Raw genomic sequence first — 22,679 nt, forward strand, 5'->3', positions numbered from 1 at the left:
AGAGAAAAATTGCAGAATTATCCTTTGCCAGATACTAACTCTTGGATGTGAAAAATATCAGTTCTGTCATTAAGCAGCAATATATTAAAAATCACAAGTCTGATGTCTAGGTTATGGAAAAAGTTCATTTCCCCTCCTCCCCCTCCAAATCACAATCATTATCAACATCTTCAGATGTTGTTCCCCTCTAATTAAAATCATGTACATAATATCCATAGGAAATACAAACCATAGCTACATGTTTAAGAAAACAGGAGTACAAATGAAAAGTTTTAAAGAGAAAGTAGCAGAAAATCCAGATTCCAGTGAGCTTTTTGTTTCTACATCTCTTTTGAAATGATAGTCTACAAAAATCAACTTTCAACTCATACTATTTAAGATTTGCTATATAAGTATTTACATGAAAATTCTAGATATATCAAATAGTCTATGTTCAGTATATTTTAAACCCTTATCTCTTTGAACAGCATGTCAGGGCTCATTTATTTATCAGATTATAGAAGTACTGAGTAAACACAAGGTCTGACTGTATTCTGAAGGGAGAAATGGGCCACAACATTAACTTACATTAAAGGATCTACAGAGTTCTACTGAGACTACAATTTACCCTGCTAGTGGCTTTCTCCCATTCCCTGTCTATTATTTGATTTATAGTTCAGATTACCAAGTACTTATTCTTGAATCAATACTTTCCATGACTTTCAACAGGTTGTAGATTTAAAGGCAAAAACTTCCTCACCATATAGGTACCAGAACAACTGGCACAACACAAGACTGAAATTCTTCCTTCCAAGAAGCCAGTCTAACTAAAATTTTCCACATGTAGCCTATGGTTGGAAACATACTTTATTTTTGAATCTCTTGAAAAATACAGGTTACAGTTGATAGGATATTTGACTTTGACATTTCTCTTCAAAGTCCTTCTCTAGCCTCTTTCCGATATCTGCTGCAAAATTAACTGGTATTGCTGTTGTCCCTTTCTTCAAAGTACTCATAACTGTGAGATTATATAGATGTTTTTAGGGGTGATACAGGTTATCCCTCCATTGTAGACCACTTTCAATTGCAAAAATACCAAAGAAAAATTAGATATCTCAAGTCAGGTAGATCCTTTTAAGTTTCTCTCAAATAACATCCTAAAGCATTACTTCATACAGGAGTGAGAGTCAGCAGAAAGTGCCAAACAGAGTTTGGTAAAGATGATAAATACTTCTAGAGGAAAAAAAGGGATTTCAATGAGTATCACCAATTTTTTTGCCTTTATTGTTCCACAGTGAAACAGCAGTCTGAAACAGATACATTTTGATACATGTTTATCCTGCCTACCAGTATGAAAATTTGAAAACCAAGGAGATCAGCTATGATAAACTTTTTGGTTTCAAACTTTCAGATCATCATTGAATGCCTGAGACCTTTCACAAATAAAGAAAACCCTGTCGTATCTCAAGTGTGTTCTTTTAATGCAAAAAAATGAAGCATTTGGTGAAATACATACCAAAACAATCAACATGGCTGGTTTTGTCCCTTCCTATGTCAAAGGAGGAGGAGCAATAGCCACCCAGAGTCTGTGGGAATCGCATGAAATTTTGCAGCAGCTGTAATAAGTTCTATATGACAGACAGGTCTGGCTTCACAGTCCCTACTATGTCATCCCACAGAGCATTAGGGACTCTCTCTTTGCACAATTATCTCGATTAGAAAACTAAACCATTTGGTAGCCTGGAAATTTTCTGTTCAGGTAATTTTGTGGAGGAGATGGCTATGTAGACAGGATGGGTACTTCCTGGGAGAGTGATCTCAGATTCTTAAGTTAGGCAATCACAAATATTAACCACCCATGCTACATCAGCAACGTAATTCTGAGCACCAATTGCATGTTGTGCAGTGTGACCAGTCATAAACAGGAAAAAGCTGAAGGGCAAAACTGGGCTCTTGAACACCAATTGGTGAAGGGAAAAGTCCATTTTCTACTCCTTCCCTTAAGTGCATAACTTGCACTACAGATTCTTTCCTATTTCCATGCATGGAAGAGAGAGAGAGACATACACCACAACAAACTGTATTTCTGCTAACAAAACAACTCGTTCCAGTTCAAGCAGGAAAAAAAAAGCAGACAAAAAACCAACAGCTGTTTCTAATTCCTAGTGTGAAAGGCTTCAGGATTCAAACATATGAATAAGTATGCAGCTGCAAGTCAAGGCAAGTGCAATAGAAAACTTTACAATCTAAGCTATTACAAAGTGTAATTAAACAAGTACACGTTGTCAATTAGGTTGCTGTTTTATTCCTCCTTACCAAGTCCAATTCAAGTGGCAAGGCAATGAAAAAACCAGCAACTACTAGTCTGAAGTTTTCAATTCAATACCTCTTTAATATATATGTGACGCCATAATAGTATTGAAATCAAAAGCAACCGTCCCAGCTGAGTAGTCAGGATTGCGGTTTTATTAATTTTGTGGCAAATTTAGCATTGAATAAAGGTCAGTGATTTAAATGTGGCCTCTAAAATAATGAACTTTTTTTTTCAAATCCATCTGGACAGTATTTTTCCAGTATTAAAGCAATCACAGATGAGATAGACTAATTAGCGTGCTACAAACCTTTCACCTTGGAAAGCTTATGATGTAAAGACAGATTGTCCAATTACTTTTGGAACTCATACATCTCATCATAACTGTAAAACCTGTTTTTACAGAGGTCAGATCAAAGAAGTTTTTGGCTGCCTATAATATTCCAACTTTTCCATATAATATAGATAATATTTTAGCGTTCTCCACCAAAACATTACTTCCTGTGTTTTAGGGGATTTGTTGAAACTAGACACTAAAGGTGTGGTTTCTGTATTCCAAATGTAAATAATCCAGGCTCCCAACCCAAAGATCATGTGCTATTTTCACTTTTTCCCTATGTATCATCTAGCATACTGCGGTTTCAACTCCCTGTTAGACACCAAAACTGTTTTTATGCACCAAAAGCTGATGCAAAAGACAAAGTTTTAGAGACTATATATTGAGATGATAATCTCCAACTTGATCATATCACTCCACACCTGCCCCATTTATGTTATTCTTTCCTATCCTTTGAAATGGTGAACGAATCATTTCTTTTACAAGGACTAATTTAGACTGTTATGCAAAGGTTGCATCTAGGAAGTTCAATAGTAAAGTAAGATCTAATTAAACAAAAGACCCTAAAAAAAAAAAAGGCATTCCAAGCAGGCTCTCTACATTATATTTAGAGCCTCTATGTTTCGGCCATTTGCTAAACAAACTGTTACTTTTCTACAAATATTTGTCTTGGCAAATTGGGATATATAACTAAGATTCTTCTTTTTACAAACTCAATGTAAAGATATATGAGCTTTCCTTCATATTTGATAAGCGTTAGGCATATCATTACAATTCTTCTATTACCTCTACTTTTCTCCTGTCACTATCCACTTTCATTTTTCTACATTAAAAAAACAGGTATGGTTACTTCTTCCTATCATCACTTCAATTTCTACCTTAGAATATGATAAATCTAATGCATTCTGTTTTATTTTGGATTTATCTTCAATAACATTTTGTAACTGGATTTAATGGCAAAGTTTTCACAATGCTTTTCAAAATTTATAGTCCAAAAAAAAAGAGGTGCCTGTTTGACATGTAGATAACCAATGCATCCTCATCATATCACCACTTCAAAACTTCACCATAAAGAACCAAAAGTCACCCTGGTATCCTTAATACATTTGCTATACTCAGCAATTTGCACTAACTGTAAACATCTACCTAAATTTCTGTGCTTGCTTTTTAGGCTGGGGTAGAATTAATTTTCTTCACAGTGGCTAGTATGGGTCTGTGTTTTGGATTTGTGCTGAACACAGGGTAGATAATATAGAGATGTTTTTGTTACTGATGAGCAAAGCTTACACAGAGCCAAGGCCCTCTCTGCTTTCCATACTGTCACGCTGGCAAGGAAGTTGGCGGTGCATGGGAGCTTGGGAGGAGACACAGGTAGGACAGGTGACCCAAACTGACCAAAGGGATATTCCATACCATATGACATCACTCACAGTATATAAAGTGGGATGAAGAAGAAGGAAGGGAGGGACATTTGGTGTCATGGCATTTGTCTGCCCAAGTAACCTTTATGTGTGATGGGGCCCTGCTCTCCTGGGGATGGCTGAACACCTCCTGCCCATGAGAAGCAGTGAAATAATTCCTTGTTTTGCTTTACTTGTGTGTGGCACTTTTGCTTTGCCTATTAAACTGTCTTTAACTCAACGCACAAGTGTTCTAGCTCCTACCCTTCCGATTCTCTCCCCAATCCTACTAGTTTATCGAATACAGAGGAAAGCTCATACATTTTTACATTGCATTTGTTAAAAGAAGAATCTTGGCTATGTATCCCAATTAGCTCAGACAGAGTAAAGTAACAGTTTGTTTAAAAAATACCTGAAACACAGAGGCTCTAAATATAATGTTGAGAGCCTGCTTGGAATGCTTTATTTGAGAGTCTTTTTTTATTAGATCTTACTTTATTGTTGAACTTCCTAGATGCAACCTTTGCATAACAACCTAAATTAGTCCTTGTAAAAGAAATTGTTCTTTCTCCATGTCAAAGTGAGCGAGCGGCTGCGCGGTTCTTGGTTGGTAGCTGGAGTTACACCATGACAATTTCTAACTCTGGAAATCTGGATTAGTTTGAAGGCCTGAAGATAGCAACAGGACCCTAGAATACAACCATCTCCTGGAAAAACCTCTGGCAGCCCTAGCTTCCCTATATTTTTTTCTCTTTTTGTTTTTATTTCTTCCCCCTGTCCCCCTACCAAAATTGAAAAGCAGTTTTGTAACACTGTAAACTTGATTCTTAACCGTGGAAAATCAACTCAGTATTTCCATTTGAAAATTCAAACTGAAGTTAACAGGATTTCCTGGCCTTGGTACATAAGACATAGGACTAAAATTCACTTCAACTGTGTACCTCAAGAAACCTAGGCCACAGATTGTCAAGTTTTTCAAGGATATACTATGGGAAATATCTCACTGTTTGCAGTTTCAGCATACTACACCATGCTGTCCCTGAAGTGTTCTACTTGCAGGAGAAAAATCACTGTTCATAAAATTTGCAAAAACTACAGTAAACCAGTAACACAGCTACAGCCAAACAGATTACTATGTTCTGCCTGTCATTCAGAGATAGACTCATGTATCATGAATAAAAATTGGAAAAAAAAGCATCTTCCTTTACTATAAACTTCCTTCAAATTTCACTGACAATTATGTTCTCAACTAAGGAGCAAACACTAGGTGAAGTAATAGGAGTTTTCCTACAAGCTTATTTTAAGAACTTGTGCTGGTTTGGGTTGGGGTAGAGTTAATTTTCTTCACAGTAGCTAGTATGGGGCTGTGTTTTGGATTTGTGCTGATAACAGGGTTAGCAATACAGAGATGTTTTAGTTACTGCTGAGCAGTGCTTGAACGGGAACAAGGGCTTTCTCACCCCACCCACCAGTGAGCAGGCTGGGGGTACATAAGAAATTGGGATGGGACACAGCTGGAACAACTGACCTCAACTGACTAAAGGGATAATCTGTAACTTATGATGTCATGCTCAATATATAAAGCCGAGGAAAGAAGGTATCTGGAAATCTGCAGGCCCATGGGAAGGGGTGAATGAATTCTTTGTTTTGCTTTGCTTGTGTGTCTTTTCGCTTTCCCTATTAAACTGTCTGTATCGCAATCCATGAGTTTTCTCACTTTACCCTTCTGATTCTCTCCCTCATCTCACCATGGGGGCAGTTAGGAAGTAGCTGTGTGGAGCTGAGCTGTTCTCTGGGGTCAAAGCACAACTACATAAATTCATCAAGCTATGCTTGGTAAATATGAAGCATCTTTGACCAGCACAATTACTTTTTTTACAATTACTCCCTTAAAGAATATGTAAAAACTGTACCTGTGTTGAACATTTCCAGCATGAATGGCTTCTGGTGGAACTCTCCAAGGACAACTTATTCTTCCTCCGGGAAGACGTTTGAAATCAAACTGGCAGCAGATTTTCGGATCCGGACCACAAGTATGGGGAATATCATAGCTATAGAAAGGCATCATATGACAAAGAATATCTGTACTGGATCCCAAATCTGGAATTAAATACATAGAGTACACCTTTGAAATAATCATCCTCAGATTTGCCAAAACTAAATTAGTTCTATATTCTCAATCCAAGAATTGTACTAACACCATCAGATAAGACAATTTCTTATTTTGAATATCAGTACCTGGAGTCTACCTTTGTATGTACCCTACAAATAAAGAGGGCAAAACCAGAAATATAACCAAAACTGGAATCGTCTAATCAAGCACCAGTTGATTGGGAAAGACAGGAACAAAATATTAGGATTTTTTTTACTCAGATAAAATTCATGATTTTCAGAATTTTAGAGGTAACAATACACATATTTTAAACTTTGAGTGAATCAAAACAACAATTAAAAAGAAAAAAAACAACCCAAACACAAAACAAAACAAAACCAAATCACCCTGCTGTCATTACATCATTAGCACAACATTTGAATTTGTAGAAAATAAAGCAGTAGTAGCAGGAAGAAAAAAAGAAGTGAAAACGAGAAAAAGAATTTTCTGTCTCTTTTACGTTTTGTCTATACTTGCAAGCAACATGACAGAACTGAAATAAAATAAAGTACAAATGAAGGGGAAGAAACAGGAAAATCAGAGGAACAATAGTACAGTTTTTATATTTAACCTTTCTTAACTCATGGGTATTCATATTCTCTCTGTTAATCCAAAAGAATTAAAAAAAAAAAAAAAAAAGAAAAAGAAAAAGAAAAAAGAAAAGAAAAACAAAAGGAAAAGGAAAAAAAGAAAAAAATCCCAAAAAGTTAAACTAGGTGAAGGACCTTTTTTTTTTGACCAAAACAGCAAGTTTAAGATTTTCAAGTCTAGACTAACTCCTCTAAACCTGTTCTGTAAAAATTTCCATAGTATGTACTCAAGTTCTCTCCATATTTACCTGTCTAAGTTAACAAAACAAACTGATGTAATGAGAAACACATACCCCAGTTCTGTCTCCAAAAAAATTCTAGTGTCTTTTGTGCTGAAAAATGTTTTTTGATTGAATAATGAACTCTTTGTATAAGCATATTGGGAAATCCTGTGCGTTTCAGAAGGTAGGCCATTGTTGGTGAATGCCCAAAAGGATCAACTGCCCAAGCAGACTTTGGTTTTACTCCTGTTGACAAAAGGAAAAAGTAAAAAGGGAAAAAAGTTTCATTTTTCAGTCAGAAAAACATATACAAATCATTCATATCAGAGTACTGAAGATAACATTGCCAAGAACCTACACATTTAAATAGTAGGCCTCCTGCAGAACACACTTCGGAATTAACAAGCGAGAATTACACAGATAAAAATTAAGAAAAAAATTGTTATAAGCAAGGCATTCTGTCTAACTACATAAAAAAACCTAACACTTGTACTCCTCATACTAATAAACAACAATGAAACATCTAACTCTTGTTTAACTGATTCTTCAACATGGTTCCTTTGGCACCTTTGAAAGTCTTTTGAAAAAAACAGTAAGGAATGTATTGTCCTTTTCTTAGGTCTTCCTTCTCCGCAGTAATTATAACAAGCTGTGTTTATGGAAATTGCAGTCTAAGAAAAACATAATGAAACAGTTTTCCAAACTAATTTCAGTTAAATGGATGAAACAATGTTAATTTATTATTTAAATCACTGTACAAATATTTCCTATAAACAAAAGGGTAATCTCTACTAATGGAGCTAAACAAAAAAAACATCCTAAGGCCAGCCAGCCAGTCAGCGAATGTTACTGTAGTCAGAGATTCCTTAAACCTGCAAAATCTGCTTTTTTATTTTTTCAAACTACAATTAATTCTAATATTACATTAGGTTTAGGTTTTATAACTACTACTACTGCTACATCTAAATTTCATATTTGTGTTTTTGAAAGTATTACTTACAAGCCCCTAATGAATACACAGCCTGCAGAATAGATCCAAACACATGAAAGAAATGCCAACTTTTAAGTAACTTTAAGACCTTTGTCGTGATTTTTAAAAGACAGAAATGGCAATTGGAAATTGTGATACCAGACTTGGGATCTAAAATTCAGCATGATCTAGTGTTAATATTTTGTTATGCCAATATACTGTGTATATCTTACATTGATCAAGACAATGACATAAAATTGTTCACACACACTTTGTCCAGGAACTTCTTTCTGCAAACAGGAATTGCAATCCTATATAGCTTCCTGTAAGTGGTCTAATTTAATGTTTCAAGAAAGTAGACTAAAGAGTGCCCTCTAAGCACCTCCAAAATAGAATAAATAAATATTTTAAAAGGTATTTTCTACTTGACTACCTGTATGAACACAGTTTAATTTTGGATCAATGTACGTACCAAGGTTCTTTTCTAGCCATTGATGTCCTTCTATCATTTGGTCAATTACAGCAAAATAATGAGCAGAGGCTTCATCAGGCATAACCCATCCTCCTGTTACTATTTCAAATTGTCCATCCTTTATTAACCTGAAAAATATGTAAACTATGTTCAGAATCTTCCATATGAAAACACAAAAATCAATTTCTGTATATCCAATAGGTATTTGCCAGTGATATAATGCCAAAATCCAAATTGCTTGCCATCACTGGACTATATTTCTTTAATCAAATGGGGAAAGAATAAATAGTTGAAAAATGAAACTTTTAGTGGCTCTGTGCAATGAAAATTAGCTCTACTGCATGTGCCTTAATATTGGATTTATTTTTTTAATCATGAAGAAGGGTGTTTCCTGCACAGATTACAAAAAAACCCCAAATGTACATGCCACAGTAGTGAAAGCCAATTGAATGAGATGTCAAGACACTGCACATTTCAAGCACTACTAATATCTCTCTGTCTTTGATCTAACATTCTTTTTAGAGTTTTAAAAACCGATAGAACTTCGAAGTTTATTGTATCTGTAAAGGCTTTAGACCATCTCACTCATTAAAATGTGTTCTTGAAACAGATCACAGGATGATCTGGTGCCTCTATTGTCAAGGAACATAATGATCACACTTCCAGCATCAGATTGTCCCTACAGTTTCAGCACTTATATTGTACACCATCATATAAATGATTAATGAAATCAAGCAAGAAATACAGTGAATTTATCAAAACATCATAGATAATACACATCAGAGTAATGAAAAACATGCACCAAAAGTAATATTGCATGTAGCTTCTCTAGGTCTTACAGCAGCTTAACCGACACCTAACTCCTCTGAAGAGAGGACACAGTTCCCTAGTGACTGTCATTTGTTGTTTATTGCGTTGCAAGAGATCTTTTTACTGTCTCAGAAACAACAGCTGTGCTATAATACTCACGCATTGTACACAAATTTTCAAAGAAAGTTTTCTACATAACTTCCAAGATTTCCAGGATTACCTAATCTGTGCAGCTGTGAGATCTCACAGACTTGATGAATACTACAATACATGCATCTTGAAGAAGGGCATGAGGAAGATGAGCTAAGGACTGCTAGATCTTGTCTAAAGCAAAGTAAAAACAGCGATTCCCACTTTCTGAAAATTCCAAACTAGGTCATATGCCTCAATGTCTCGGCAAACCTTTTAATTCTATATTACATTTTGACCTGTGATTTTAAAAATAACTAAGAGTAAGGATATAGAGCATGTACTACTTTACCACTTAAGCTGCTGTTCATAAAAAATACATATATTTAAAACAAAAACACCCTCATTTCTTAATTGTTATAACCAAAGGGAAAAGACATCATACATAAATGGCTAATATGAAACATTATTTTTATTCCATTGCAAATTCTTTAATGTAGCTTCAAATAAAGTTTATAGTCACAACTCCATTACAAAAAAAACAAACAAGCCAAGCCCAAAAAGTCAGAACTGAGGTAGTCAATTATTCTAGCAATTCTGCATTATAACAAGTGAAATATCAAGTTTACAGTATACTCAAATACACAAAGTCTCAAATCATGATTCATGGAAGATAAGATATAGTTCAGTGTTCAAACCTTTTAACAGCATCCTTTTTTTGGCTGTCTATTCCATCCCACCATTTTGAAAAGTAAGAAATCTCAGACCATATAAACTTCCTTCGTTTGTCTTCTTGCAGTTTTATGACCATGTTATTTAGAATATGCTGTGTCTGATCTCTGAAGTAATCATCAAAAGTCTTCAGCCAACCTAACAAAAAGAAAATATGAAATTTAAGTTGCTTTCAATGGTCTCAGAGAACTGTCTTCTTCCCACTTCCCACAAAACCTTAAGTGAAGACATTTCTTAAAAAGCTGAATTTTCTGTGCTGTGGACAGCTTGAAGTGCTAAACTTCCCAGGAGTTTCTTTAGTTTAGATGCTTCATTTCCTAAATGTATAAATATACAGGTTATTAGGCTTTCTACTTTGTAAAGAAGAAGGTTGGTCAACAGAATACATGGATTAAAACAGTTGTGGATTTTATTTTTTTCGTACATTTAGGACAAATTACATGGTTGAAAAGGAAGATGTACACCTGCAAATTGATTTTCCATGATAAATTCCACTAGGTTCCACTCTGTTGCATCAGAGGGACTGTAGCATCTACTAACAGATCATCTTCTCAGCCCAAGCCTCATTCCCAAAACGCTCATTTTCAACACCCCTTAATCCTGTCCACAGTGTCTCCTCTCTTCTGAGTCATAAAGCACCCCATCACTCCACTTCATGTAAAACAACTGAACAAAAACCCTTACTAGGAGCATCTTACACCTACAGTCTAAGAATAAAATTAAGAGTCACTACTGGTATCCTACAGATCTTGAGGGTAAAGAAATAAAACAGGGGCAAACAAAGCAGCAGTAAGCCCTGCATCACATGTGCAATATTATCAACGAATGACTGAGAAAAAATTACATTGCAGCTGAAATCGCTTACTGGAAAAGGTATCAGTTAAATGCAGAGTAAAGGAAAAAGCAATTTTAACCACCTAGTCAGACTTTAAAACAGTCTTACTCTCTTTGTAATATCATGCATGAGAGAGTACATGCATTTTTCTTTCCAGAACTTGTAACTACCCTGGGAAAAAAAAAAACAATTTTTCCCAGTAACTGTAACTTGAAAAATTAAGCCCAATTATTATACAAGTTCAAGTACACTAGTATAAATACACAAATTCCTACTCTTTGTACCAGCTTTTGTCATTTATGAGCATTTTAAGATTTGTAAAAGCTTCCGCACAATGCAAGGACTGTACTCCATACAAATATGATCCTAGTGATTCCAGTTTGATTTACTAATTCAGTTCTGCAAAGGCACTGCTATTTTAACGGTGCCATTCTGCTTATAAGATACAGTTCTGGAATGAGATAATATTGTTTCAAGGAAATTATAGAAATGCACAAACTTTAGTATCAAAATATCATTTTTAAGTCTAATTTTAAAAAACAATAATTAAAGAGAGTCTGAATATTGACTCAGAAAGGATATATTATACTTTATTTTAGAAATAAACAATATGAGATATTCATCTTTGGTAGATGCAGAGCTACTGTAATTTGACAAAATGCACTTCCTTTTCCAGTTCACATCAAATTGTTAATGATATTTCAAATAAAGAACCTTGCATTTAGGAATAACCACTAGACAATGGCACCCTCCTACTTTGGTTGCACTCTCACTTTTGCAAATGTCAAATTTTAATAAAGTATCCAGAAAAAAAATTTTAAAAACAAACAAACAAACAAAAACCAAACAAACAAACCATGAAACAACCCAACACAAATTTCCAAAACCTCTCTAATTTTAATTTGCAAAAGATAAAATAAAACTGCAACACCCCAGAGGAAAAGGGTTACGTCAAGGTTTGGTTTGGCTTTGGTTTTTTTTACAAATATTTAGCACCTAGAAGAATCATCATATCTGCTTTAAGTTTGTGTACACATAGAAAACGAGGGTCTAAACCATTTTAAAGGGGGAAAATGCATTTTCTCAAGGCAGTTAATGCTAAGGCTTAAAGTGCAAATTTAAGACATACTTTCTTTAGAGGCATGATAGCAGCTTAATAAAAATAGAAGTTGACAGTACATTACTATTATGCAATACTTTCATGAAGACTGAAAACAAAACCAATGAAGAAGCTGAATTTATTTTCTTTTTGACCTGCCTTTAATCACAATTTTTTCCGACCTCTCCCTTCTTAAGTCTGGGGTTTTTTTATGAACTTCCACTCAAAGAATTGAGATCACATATCCAATAATTCTTCCCAATTCTCATTTAGTTTTCAACAAATCATATGCATATTTTCCTGATATTTACATTTAAAATATCCATATATATTAGACTACAAGTTTATAGCTTCATATCAGAAATTTCATCTGCAAGAGACAATATCCTAGCACACAACTAGGATAATTAAATTAAATTAAAAATATCCTGTGTTTTTCCTGCACAGAAATATATCATCATAATAAGTTATTTCAAAATATTTTTGTATGGCAGCAATAAAAGCAAATTTACACTAAATTAGTCTTCTCATACATTTTTGAAAAACTGAATAAAGCAGCCTAAATAAAGCACCAAGCTAAATATCTAAGCAACTAGTATAAGAATACAATATGATGTAGAAAGAGCAGTATTATAATTCAAGTTTGGTTTTTTTAATATATTCAGTTTATCGAGCTAAGGAAGGGTTAACACACTGAACTGAACACACTTCAGAAAGTCCTAGGAAATATTTACAAGTATTCACAGATTTAGTAGCAAGCTGACAAAAAGTCAACAACAAAAGGTAATTACCATACACCTGGCATCTTGCACTCAAAAATATTCATTTATGAATATAACAGAATATTTACAGTCGGAAAGGGCCTACAATGATCATCTAGACAAGAGCCTGGCCACTTCTGGGTTGACCAAAAACTGTATGTCATTAAGGTTATTGTCCAAATGCCTCTGAAACACCCTCCTCAGGAAGCTGCAGAGTGCAATGACTGCCATCACCCCTCAGCCTCTTCTCCAAACTAGATAAACCAGAATCTTCAGCTGCTCCTCCACAGTACATGCTTTCTAGCCCTTCCACCAGCTTAGTTGCCCTCCTCTCGATGCATTCAAGAACATTCATATCCTTCTTAAATTGTGGGGCCCATAACTGCACATAGTGCTCCAAGTAAGGCCTCACCAACACTAAATACAGTGGGATAATCCTATCTGCTGACTATCTGCCTGTGCTGCGTGTGATGCACCTCAGAATGACATTTCTCTCCAGCTGACTGATGTGGAACGTGTTGTCCACCAGCACCCCAGATACCTTTCTGTAGGACTGTTTTCCAGCCACTCCTCTCCCAATTTATATATTTGTGTCCAGAGTTACTCCATCATAGCTGTGACATCACGCATTTGCTCTTGTTAAATTTCATGACTCTTAACCCCATGCCATACAGAGGTTCTTTAATTCTTCATGGAGACACACCATTCTTGTGCTTATCCACAAACTAAGAATTTGTTCCAAGGCTGAAATAAAAGGTTCACCAGAGCATTTGGATCAAGAAACTTTCAATACCAAGACAGTTTACACATGCAAAAATTGCAACAGTTTAAAGCTGCAATTACCAATACTAAATATGCTATTAACAGCAAAATAACACTTGTTGGTTTAAATGTATATACAGCCTTCGGTCAATAGAAAAATCACAGAATCATTTGGGTTGGAAAAGACGTCCGAGACTGAGTCCAACATTTGACTGATCACCACCTTGTCAATGAGACCATGACACTAAGTGCCACATCCAGTCTTCTCTTAAACACCTTCAGGGATGGTGACCCCACCACCTCCTGGGGCAGTCCATTCCAATATTTAACAACTCTGTAAACAAGATCAAAAAATAGTACTGTCTCTAATGTCATTATGCTAGGCTTTAATTAATACTTATTGAGGACTTTGCCAGGTACTTTCATTTTCTGCCAACATATGTGATAGCAATAGAGGGTACACACTGTTAAGCTGCTTGCCTTTTTATTGCCTCACTCATGTTTGTCTTCAAACATGTGGAAACTTGATATCTCCCTCCAGTTCCACAAGATTTATCATCATCATGCTGTTCGATTTTTTTCTATTTTTTTTCCTCACTTCAACATAAATTTTTTTGGTCCAACAGCAGATCCCAAGAATCATGTCCAAATATCAATGCAACTCATTGCTATGCAAAACTCCTGGCACTTTTAATTAACTGATTTGTCACTATTTCTGTCTACATTTTCCAGTTCAAAGTCATTCTTGAAATTCTATCAGCAATTTGCAATAGAAAAAGGTATTCTTGTGTCTTACCACAGTTAAGACACACTTGTAGACATACAGGCAAAGTTTCAGAACAAAAGATGACAAATTAACATTATGCCAAAAGTAACCTCATTAAGTAAAATCACTTAACAATTTGATGATGACAAGAACACAAATCAACTTTAAAAACATAAAAACCTTACTACCAAGAGTGTTTGACAACTGCTTAAATCTACCTATAAGACTGTAGGGATATTTTTGACATTTGCATTTCTTTTGTCTTTTCATTTAAAATCAACTGCTGAAATAAAACAAGAAAAAAGGCTTTTCAGTTGTTTATTACCATAAGTTACTACCCAGTGTTTAAGAGGAAACATGCCTTTAAATTTTTTTCTTGTTTCTCATGAAGTTTGTTTTAATGAAGAGGTAATTTTGTGGATATCTGGAATACAATGTCAGTATACTGATTAATATATACTAGATTAATGCGTTTTTGAAGGCAGTTTGCATCTCTGACTTACTTTCAGGAGATCATAATTAATGTCATTGAGTCCAAAATTTACACATCAGTGCTGCTGTTTGCAACATAAGAAACTTGAGTAATTTATTAATTTCATGGCAGTACTAAATAAAACCATTACACTTCAACTAGCACTATACAGCTTTCCAGAAAATAAAAGCCATCTCCTTGCCACAAAATTAGTGGAACTACAGTTCTTGGCTTTTTTAAATGTACATCTGAGTTAGTAAAAAAATATAGATAATTTTAAATTTTTTTTATGGTTATGCTTGATTCTCAAATAATTAGTTCCTAGAAGAAGACACAATCAAATAACTGTTTTGATAGCTAAGGAAGTAAAAAAGCTTAATAAGCTGAGAGAGGATGTCTTGGTTCTTAATTACATCCATGCTCCACAAAACATGTGATGCTGCAGTAGTAAAAGGTTTTCTTAAAAAGCAAACAAAAAAATGGACATGTAGCCATGAGTTCTTATCAGTGCTACAAAGAACTTAAGCATGGTGTGTGCGTTTAGCTGATCATACGTAGGCATGCAATAATAACAACAATGCAAATGCTAGAAATAAATCCTAAAGCTGTTTTAACTTACATTTTAGTAAGTATGATCACTCATGAAACTAATTTAGCATTAGCTCCTTTGTAGACTCAGCAGTAAAAAAAAATCATCTTAAAGTATAGAATACACACATCAATTTTTTAATTTAGAAATACTGCATCATCATTCTGTAATGCAAAAAATAGAGCAAACACACAAGTTAATGTTTTACAGATGTTTCTGACATAAAACTTTGTTGCTAATTTCACCTTAAAATAGTATTCAACAAAGATGAATGGCTTATGGCCAAGACTGTGAAACAAAACTTGAGAAACATCATGTCTCCCAGACAAGGCTATCTCAAAATTAAAAATTAAAATCACTCATAGATTATTTCTCACTTTTCTGTTTTGCATAGTTAAATCAGAGTAAGATACAAAGTTCCCTGAAACATCATGTGTTAAAGCATTCACTCTGACTCAGAAGAAAATAAATAGAAGATGAACTTCTTGTTCCCTCAAACTATCCTCCAAAATAAAGCATTTTAGGTAGACGCAGAGACACAGATATTGAAAAAGTATGACAGTGTTTGTACTTTTCCAATAGCATATTAATTTTCAAAAGATCTCTGCTCAATGTATCACAAGAATAATTTTGGATTTAGCGCATTTAATTTCATAAGCATAGCTAAGAACACAAACAATTGCAGATTTCACCAAAACTAAAATCTGTCAGGAACTACAAAGTACTACAAAAATTATAATTAGACTTCTTAAATGTTAAGTTTTATGCAAGATCTATTTTTGCATATGAAATGTGCTGCCCTCATAAGTAAGACATAAAGGTAAATTCTACTCATCAGCAATTAAAAGTGTGCTCTCTGTAACAGTCTTGTCAATTGTCAAAGGAACTGCACCTCATCTGCAAACACAGAAATGTTGAGAAATAAGCCAGGAATAAAACCCTGATCTCCCTAATTCAGCACGTCAAGAAAAACTTGTGAGTTGCCCATTTCTTAGTTTCTTTAGACTGCTGTATGACCCACCAAAACATGTGTTCCTAACATGCAGGAAAAATAAGAAGTTACCTGAAAAACATAGCCAGATCTGGTCAACAGAAAACAAATCTGAAACTTCAGGGTGCATTATCAGCATCAAACTTTTACGCTTAACTTTTCATTTATCTTAACACTGCAATTAGCTTCGTAGGGCTTTACAGATTTCCTTCTGAGAAATGGTGACTGGGTTAAATAATAAAAAGTGGTTAATGTGAGTGGTAGCAAGGTAAAGTTACCAATGTTATACATAATTAATGAAGGGTTAAAAAGTAGTATTTAGTCCTGGCATATGTACCCATACATTTTCATATGGGTGGAGAGGCAAGAAAAAAATCTACTTTAGCCTCTTTCAATTCTCTTTAAGTGCTGCTTATACTAGGACTGTAACCACCTCGCTCAGCAGTAAAGTACTTTGATCTGGTACACACATATACTACAACACTCACAAGTCTCAAATCTTAAATAATTTAATGAGAAGTCACTACCAAAATTATCACTGCCAACAGAGTAATATAGATGCTAGAGGTGGCTTTCACATTTGAACATCATCTTTCAAGTCCAGCTGTGCTGGTTGACAACCTTACTGTCCCTGACTAGAGTTCACCCCCTCTGGATTTCAGCTGCATAATCCTCTTCAGGCAGCCATAAGAAACTGTTGTTGAAGCATGTGAGAGCTAACATAAAGCCTTTGCCAGCACAGTAAGTTATATGTTCACTCCTTAATCTACTCCAGAAAGAAATGCCACCTATCTGTGATGGCTATAATTTCACACAACACAGCTATTAGTAAACTGAACACCTCTCTGTGGCTTCAGATACATCTGCATTAGGTGAGTCTCACCCAGATCAGACATGCTACTGAGGTGCTCAAATCTTCATCAGCTGTCAGCAAGTAAAAAACATTATGTCTGCCACTGACCAGAAGTGTGAGGGGGACCCATTCTCAACCCTGATTTCGAAATAATGGAAAAATACATTAGCTACCGAAGGGAGAAGCACAAAGACCCCAGATTTAGCAGAATTTAGCATCGCAAACTCTTTCAGAGCATCAGGACATACAGTCATTCCCCAAAACAGAACGTGAAATCTAAACCCACGATCATCCCTATGGATTCTGTTTAACAGAATCATCAAATGCCTTTGATTGGAAAGGACCATCTAGTTCCAAGCCCCTCCTGCCATCAGCAGGGATGCTACCCACTAGATAGGTTGTTTCAAGGCAGTTTCTTTGCCTTTGAGCTACACATTCTCACTAGCATAACTGGTTACATGAGAAATTAGAGTAGCATCAGATGATAAAACAAAGTCTAATGATATTTTAAAGCTTCTGCAGCTTATATAGTGATATCTTTACTGACCCCATTTCTTAGCAAATATCTTTCACATACATTGTTACACTATAAGTTCATGATGTCTTAAGCTCTTTTTCCAGAAGGCATTTCCTTTGCACAATGCTTTTTAGTCCTCTGTTGGAAAGGAATAATGTAATCATTAGCCATACAAGTGATTTCAGATGTTTGTTACAGACAAATTTTCCTTCTTTCAAGTGCTTATTAATATGCAATTTCATACTGCAGACAATTCCACAGAAATGTCCTTACCTAAAGACCAAGTCAGGAGATTTCTACGATAACACTCTTTGCAAAAGCAAACAGTCTCACACAGTCACCTTTGGTGAAGGAACAGTTTCCATTTATCAGAATTATATCTCAGTTTTGAGTCTATGGGATATCAGTTGAGAAGTCCAAACAAACTGGGAGATATTTAGCTTGTATGCATGAGGAGATGCAGATTTCTTGATTTTAGCTGCTGATGATTTTAAAGTAAAAGCATGAAGAACTTGGATATTAAGAACGAAGACTTAGGAAGAAAAACTAAAGACCAATAAGAAAGTCAGCTCTCAAACATGAATGACAACAGTATTAAGACTTCAGGCAAGCCCTTGTGAAAAATACATGTGAGAAAAAAGGTTGCAACAGAAAGATGGGAGACAGCTCTCAAAACAGAATTCTTTAAACCCTGCAATTGAAGGAACAGTCAGAGGGAGGACTTCTCTCTTTGATGAAAGGACAAGTACCTTACTACAGATTTATTTCATGACTCGTTTGCAAAAATCCATCTCTGAAGCTATGTTCACTATGGCCTACATCCCTATGCTTGGAAGAGGGCCAGAGCAGTGCTGGAAAGGGCAAAACCAAATCAGATTAAATTTCCTTAAATGGAACTCTGAGATGCACTAAGAGGCATCATTCACATGTAAAATTAAGAAACAGACACACACATGCTAACGTAATTCCTGGGTAAATAGGAAGTTCTTACTGGGAAAGCACAGGAAATTCCACAACTGATAACACAAGAAGTTAAATGGGAAAAGGTATTGGTGTGGTTATACAGCAGTATCTATGCTTTGATATCTATCTGTGCCTTAGAAGTTTAGTAATTTTCGTGGCTCACGCTGTCTCTGATGCAGGCCAAGGTGCCAATGGCTGCATTGGCCACCTGGGCACACTGCTGTCTCATGTTCAGCTGCTGTGGACCAGCACCCCCAGGTCCTTTCCACCAGATAGCTTTCCAGTCACTCTGCCCCAAGCCTGTAGCACTGCATGGAGTTGTTGTGATCCAAGGGCCGGACCTGACACTTGTCCATGTTGAACCTCATACTGTTGGCCTTGACCCATTGATCCAGGCTGTCCAGATCCCCTGTATGATCTTGATGTGAGAGAGGTTCAGTAAACTCAAATTGCTTAGAATGAATGCTCAGTGGGTCACTTTTGGGAAGCAGAACTGGTGCTATAGAATGAACCAAACACTATTAAGGTACCCAGTGCCAAAGGCTGTCATACTAAAAAAGCAACGGCTGTGAAAATCTACCACAGCTGATTATATATGGCATGACTGGAAGCTAGATGTGAAGGGGAAAGTAGAAGGCCAGAGGTCAGAAAGGTAAAAGATCTCCAAAGAGATCTTTCGGAATGGCAGCAGAAACTGGTCATATAAAATATTTTTTAAAAATTTTCAAAATCCATGCCAGAGCAGTGAGCCCCTTCTGAACCTCATGACTTGAATAGACACCGGTGAAGTTTTCTGCAAATCAATTTGTAGCTTTCCTCAGGATATTCCCCTGAAGCTCCCATGTCTTGTGCTCTTGAGAAATTACCTCAGACTACATTGTGCATGGGGGCTTTGTCCAATTCAGCTAAAGTCAATTGAGGAGGGCTGATGTGACACCAGGCAAGTGGCCTCTTTCAGGATGCCAACAGTCTTCCGCCAGTTAGGATGTGATCCTACTAGCTTCAGCAGAAGAACTTCTAAGTAGAATCAAAAGTTCTATATATTCCTTTAGGATTGCTTCAGATTCATGAAGTGTCTGTAGCAGTAAAAGTCACTGCTTCTTGGTATATTTTACAGTGATTTCAAAATAAAGGAACACTTCTCCATTGTACTGATTACAGACTAAACATCTGTCTTGGGCACAAGTGAAATTATGCAGCCATACCTAGGCTTCTGTTTAAGTCTAGACTTCATATTATGCCACTGTAGGTTGAGAGTATGCACAAAACAATAAAGAACGTGTTGTAGTCAAAAGCTTCAGATTTGCCATTGTCACATCTTCCAAAAGCACATCTCTTTAGCACAGGCTAAGGCTTAAGTATCTATAACAGCCAAAAAGGTCAAAATAAGAACAGGCTGTTTTTAAAGCAGCAATGAATATACTGAATAGGCTACCAGAAGGATAAACACAGAACATTCATGTTACCTTCCATTTCCAACACTGACGTTCTAGTCCAGCTAATAAATAAGTAGATGTACAACTTTTATCATAACTGTTGTCATTTGAAGTCAATTGCACTTGAATTATACATCTGCTTAGCTGCCTTGTTACACTTAATTCCAACATTAAGTAGTATGCTTCAAAAAAACCCAATTAACAGAAATGGCAATATATTGCTTAATTCAAAAGCCCCTAGATATTCAAATCAATACAGCTAATATATTACCTGGATCATTATGTGAGTGAGGCACCACAAAAACTTGAAGTGGTTCACTGTCCCATTCATTTTCATTGTATGTGATATCGAACCCTTGTTTCCAAACGCCACCATCTGGATTATCAAAAGGAAGAATGTTGTAGACATCCAGCATCTAAAAATAAATTAAAGAAATATAAAACATGAATTCACAAAACCAGTTCTGCTTTTAAAAAACAAAGCTGTTTTCAACAAAAATGGATCAGCTTGTTCATTATGGAGTGAGAGATGATATGTCAAATGAATAAAAAACTGACAAATGAGAGCATGTTTCAAGTCACACTAGGACACCTAAGACACAACTGGCAGGAAGAGGAGAATTTGGCAGGTTCTGATCTGAGGAAACTTAGATTGATTAGATAAATAGTAGGATTAAGAGCCTTAAGCCACAAAAATTATGGCAGTTTACAACAGCATTGGGCAGGGGAGTAGGAAGAGGATTATACAGAACAGCACAATACACTAAATAAGGGAATGCAGGAGATGAAGAGAACGAACTAAGCAAGCAGTAAGAGGGAATGACAGTATGAGACAGATCAAGGCAAAAGTCAAACTCCCAAAAGGGAACTGAAAGAAACCCAAGAAAAAATGTTCATAAGTACAGCCAAAGCTCCTTGTATATTTACCATACACCTGACAAACTTTCTACAGCAAACAAATCATCGCCACAAACAGAGCTTATAGGAATCATTTACTCCTTGAACACCACAAGAGTTAAAACTTTCCAGCAGTAAGCTAGTCTGCCCTGCTAGGAAGTTTTCAAAAACTACGGACATTTGAAACAAACATCTGACTAAAGAAGTCAAGGCCTTGTGATAGTTGACTTTGGCCCCCACCAGCTGCTCTCTCACTCTTCCTCATCAAAAGAAGAGGGGAAGAAATAAGATTCAAATACAATGGTTGAAGATTAAAAACAGAGAGATCACTTATGAATACCATCCTTGGAAAAAAATACATTAAATAGCAAAAATAACATATTAATTTATTGCCAATTGAAACAGAGTTGGATAGTAGGAGATCAGTCCATAATGTTTCCTCTCTATCATTCCTTCCTTCTCACATTTTTGGCTGCTGCTCCAGCATGGGAACCCTTCCACAAGCTACAGTACTTCAGGAACTCCTCCAGTGTGGATCCCCCATGGGCTTCAGTTCTTCCTGAAAATACCTACCTCCTCTGGCATGGGGTCCTACACAGGTTTCAAGGAAATACTTGTCCCACCATGGTCTCCCTGACCTGCTCCAGTGACTAGAATATCTTTTCTGCTTTCCTCATCAAGGACCTTGGTGTTCACAGAGTTGTTTCTCCCTTTTTTAACTTTATACCACTGCATTTTCCTCTACTCTTAAAACACATTCTCCCAGAGGTACCACCACCCTTTGCTCATGAAGGTCTTGGCTTTATCCTATAGCGAGTCTCTTTTAGAGATGAACAGAATAATTGTGTCTGGCACAGGGCAGCACTAGCCTCTCCTTACAGACACCACCTGTGGAGGTTCTCAGTGCCAAACCTGGACATCTGCATGCAGTTCATTCCACCCTCATATCTATGAAACACTTACTTAAGAACAGTCAATAAAATATAGGTTTATCACATACACTTCAGAAACTTCACTTATATTCAGAAAAAAACTAATATCAAAATAACATAAGAACACTGAAAAGTGGAAATTTTTACACACACACACACACACACACACACACAAAGTAAAACTCCACTCCTTGTCCTTTAGCTTCATATCAACAACAAAAGGATCCCCACAGTTATTTCACTTTGGTAATGTCCAATCCAAGTTTGGGCCATCACCACTCCCAGTAACTGTCCCTATCTCCTATTCCCCATGAAACAGATTTGGGTGCTTAAAGGAACAGCAGTGGGTTGACCTTGACTGGGTTGGCAACCACAGGCCTTTAGCTATTGCTACAACAGGAACTAAGTAGTGTTAGAAGGGAATACATGCTACAGTAATCCTACATGTTGCAGAGCATCAGCTGGGCCTACAATGTGCACTATGTTCTTACAAGATGTATGATATTCCATGTACACTAGATATCTACAGCCTGTACAACATGATCTTGTCATGTCACTACTCCATCAGGACTGATTCCAACTTTGGACAATATTAGCTTGCAGAAAACACAGGTGCAATACTTGCAGATCTATGCCTTTTGTACCACCAGCTTTAAAGGCACAAATAAGGGCTATGTTGAAATTAACCTAATATCATATTTTC

General features: G+C 36.0%; 1 protein-coding gene across 1 annotated transcript in view; it reads right to left on the reverse strand.

Annotated features, from left to right (window-relative positions):
* LOC103797001 (alpha-mannosidase 2-like) overlaps positions 1-21,629 on the reverse strand; it is a 38,948-nt gene extending 17,319 nt beyond the window's left edge. The window contains exons 1-6 of the mRNA XM_009069192.1: positions 21,618-21,629; positions 20,419-20,563; positions 10,070-10,241; positions 8,433-8,560; positions 7,063-7,236; positions 5,941-6,127 (exon numbers count right to left, since the gene is read on the reverse strand). Of these exons, the coding sequence (XP_009067440.1) occupies positions 5,941-6,127; positions 7,063-7,236; positions 8,433-8,560; positions 10,070-10,241; positions 20,419-20,563; positions 21,618-21,629 (818 nt within the window). The remainder of the gene's footprint in view (positions 1-5,940; positions 6,128-7,062; positions 7,237-8,432; positions 8,561-10,069; positions 10,242-20,418; positions 20,564-21,617) is intronic.
* Between the last annotated feature and the right edge of the window lie 1,050 nt (positions 21,630-22,679).

The sequence above is a fragment of the Acanthisitta chloris genome, unplaced genomic scaffold, assembly GCF_000695815.1.
Source record: "Acanthisitta chloris isolate BGI_N310 unplaced genomic scaffold, ASM69581v1 scaffold14742, whole genome shotgun sequence".
Taxonomy (NCBI): domain Eukaryota; kingdom Metazoa; phylum Chordata; class Aves; order Passeriformes; family Acanthisittidae; genus Acanthisitta; species Acanthisitta chloris.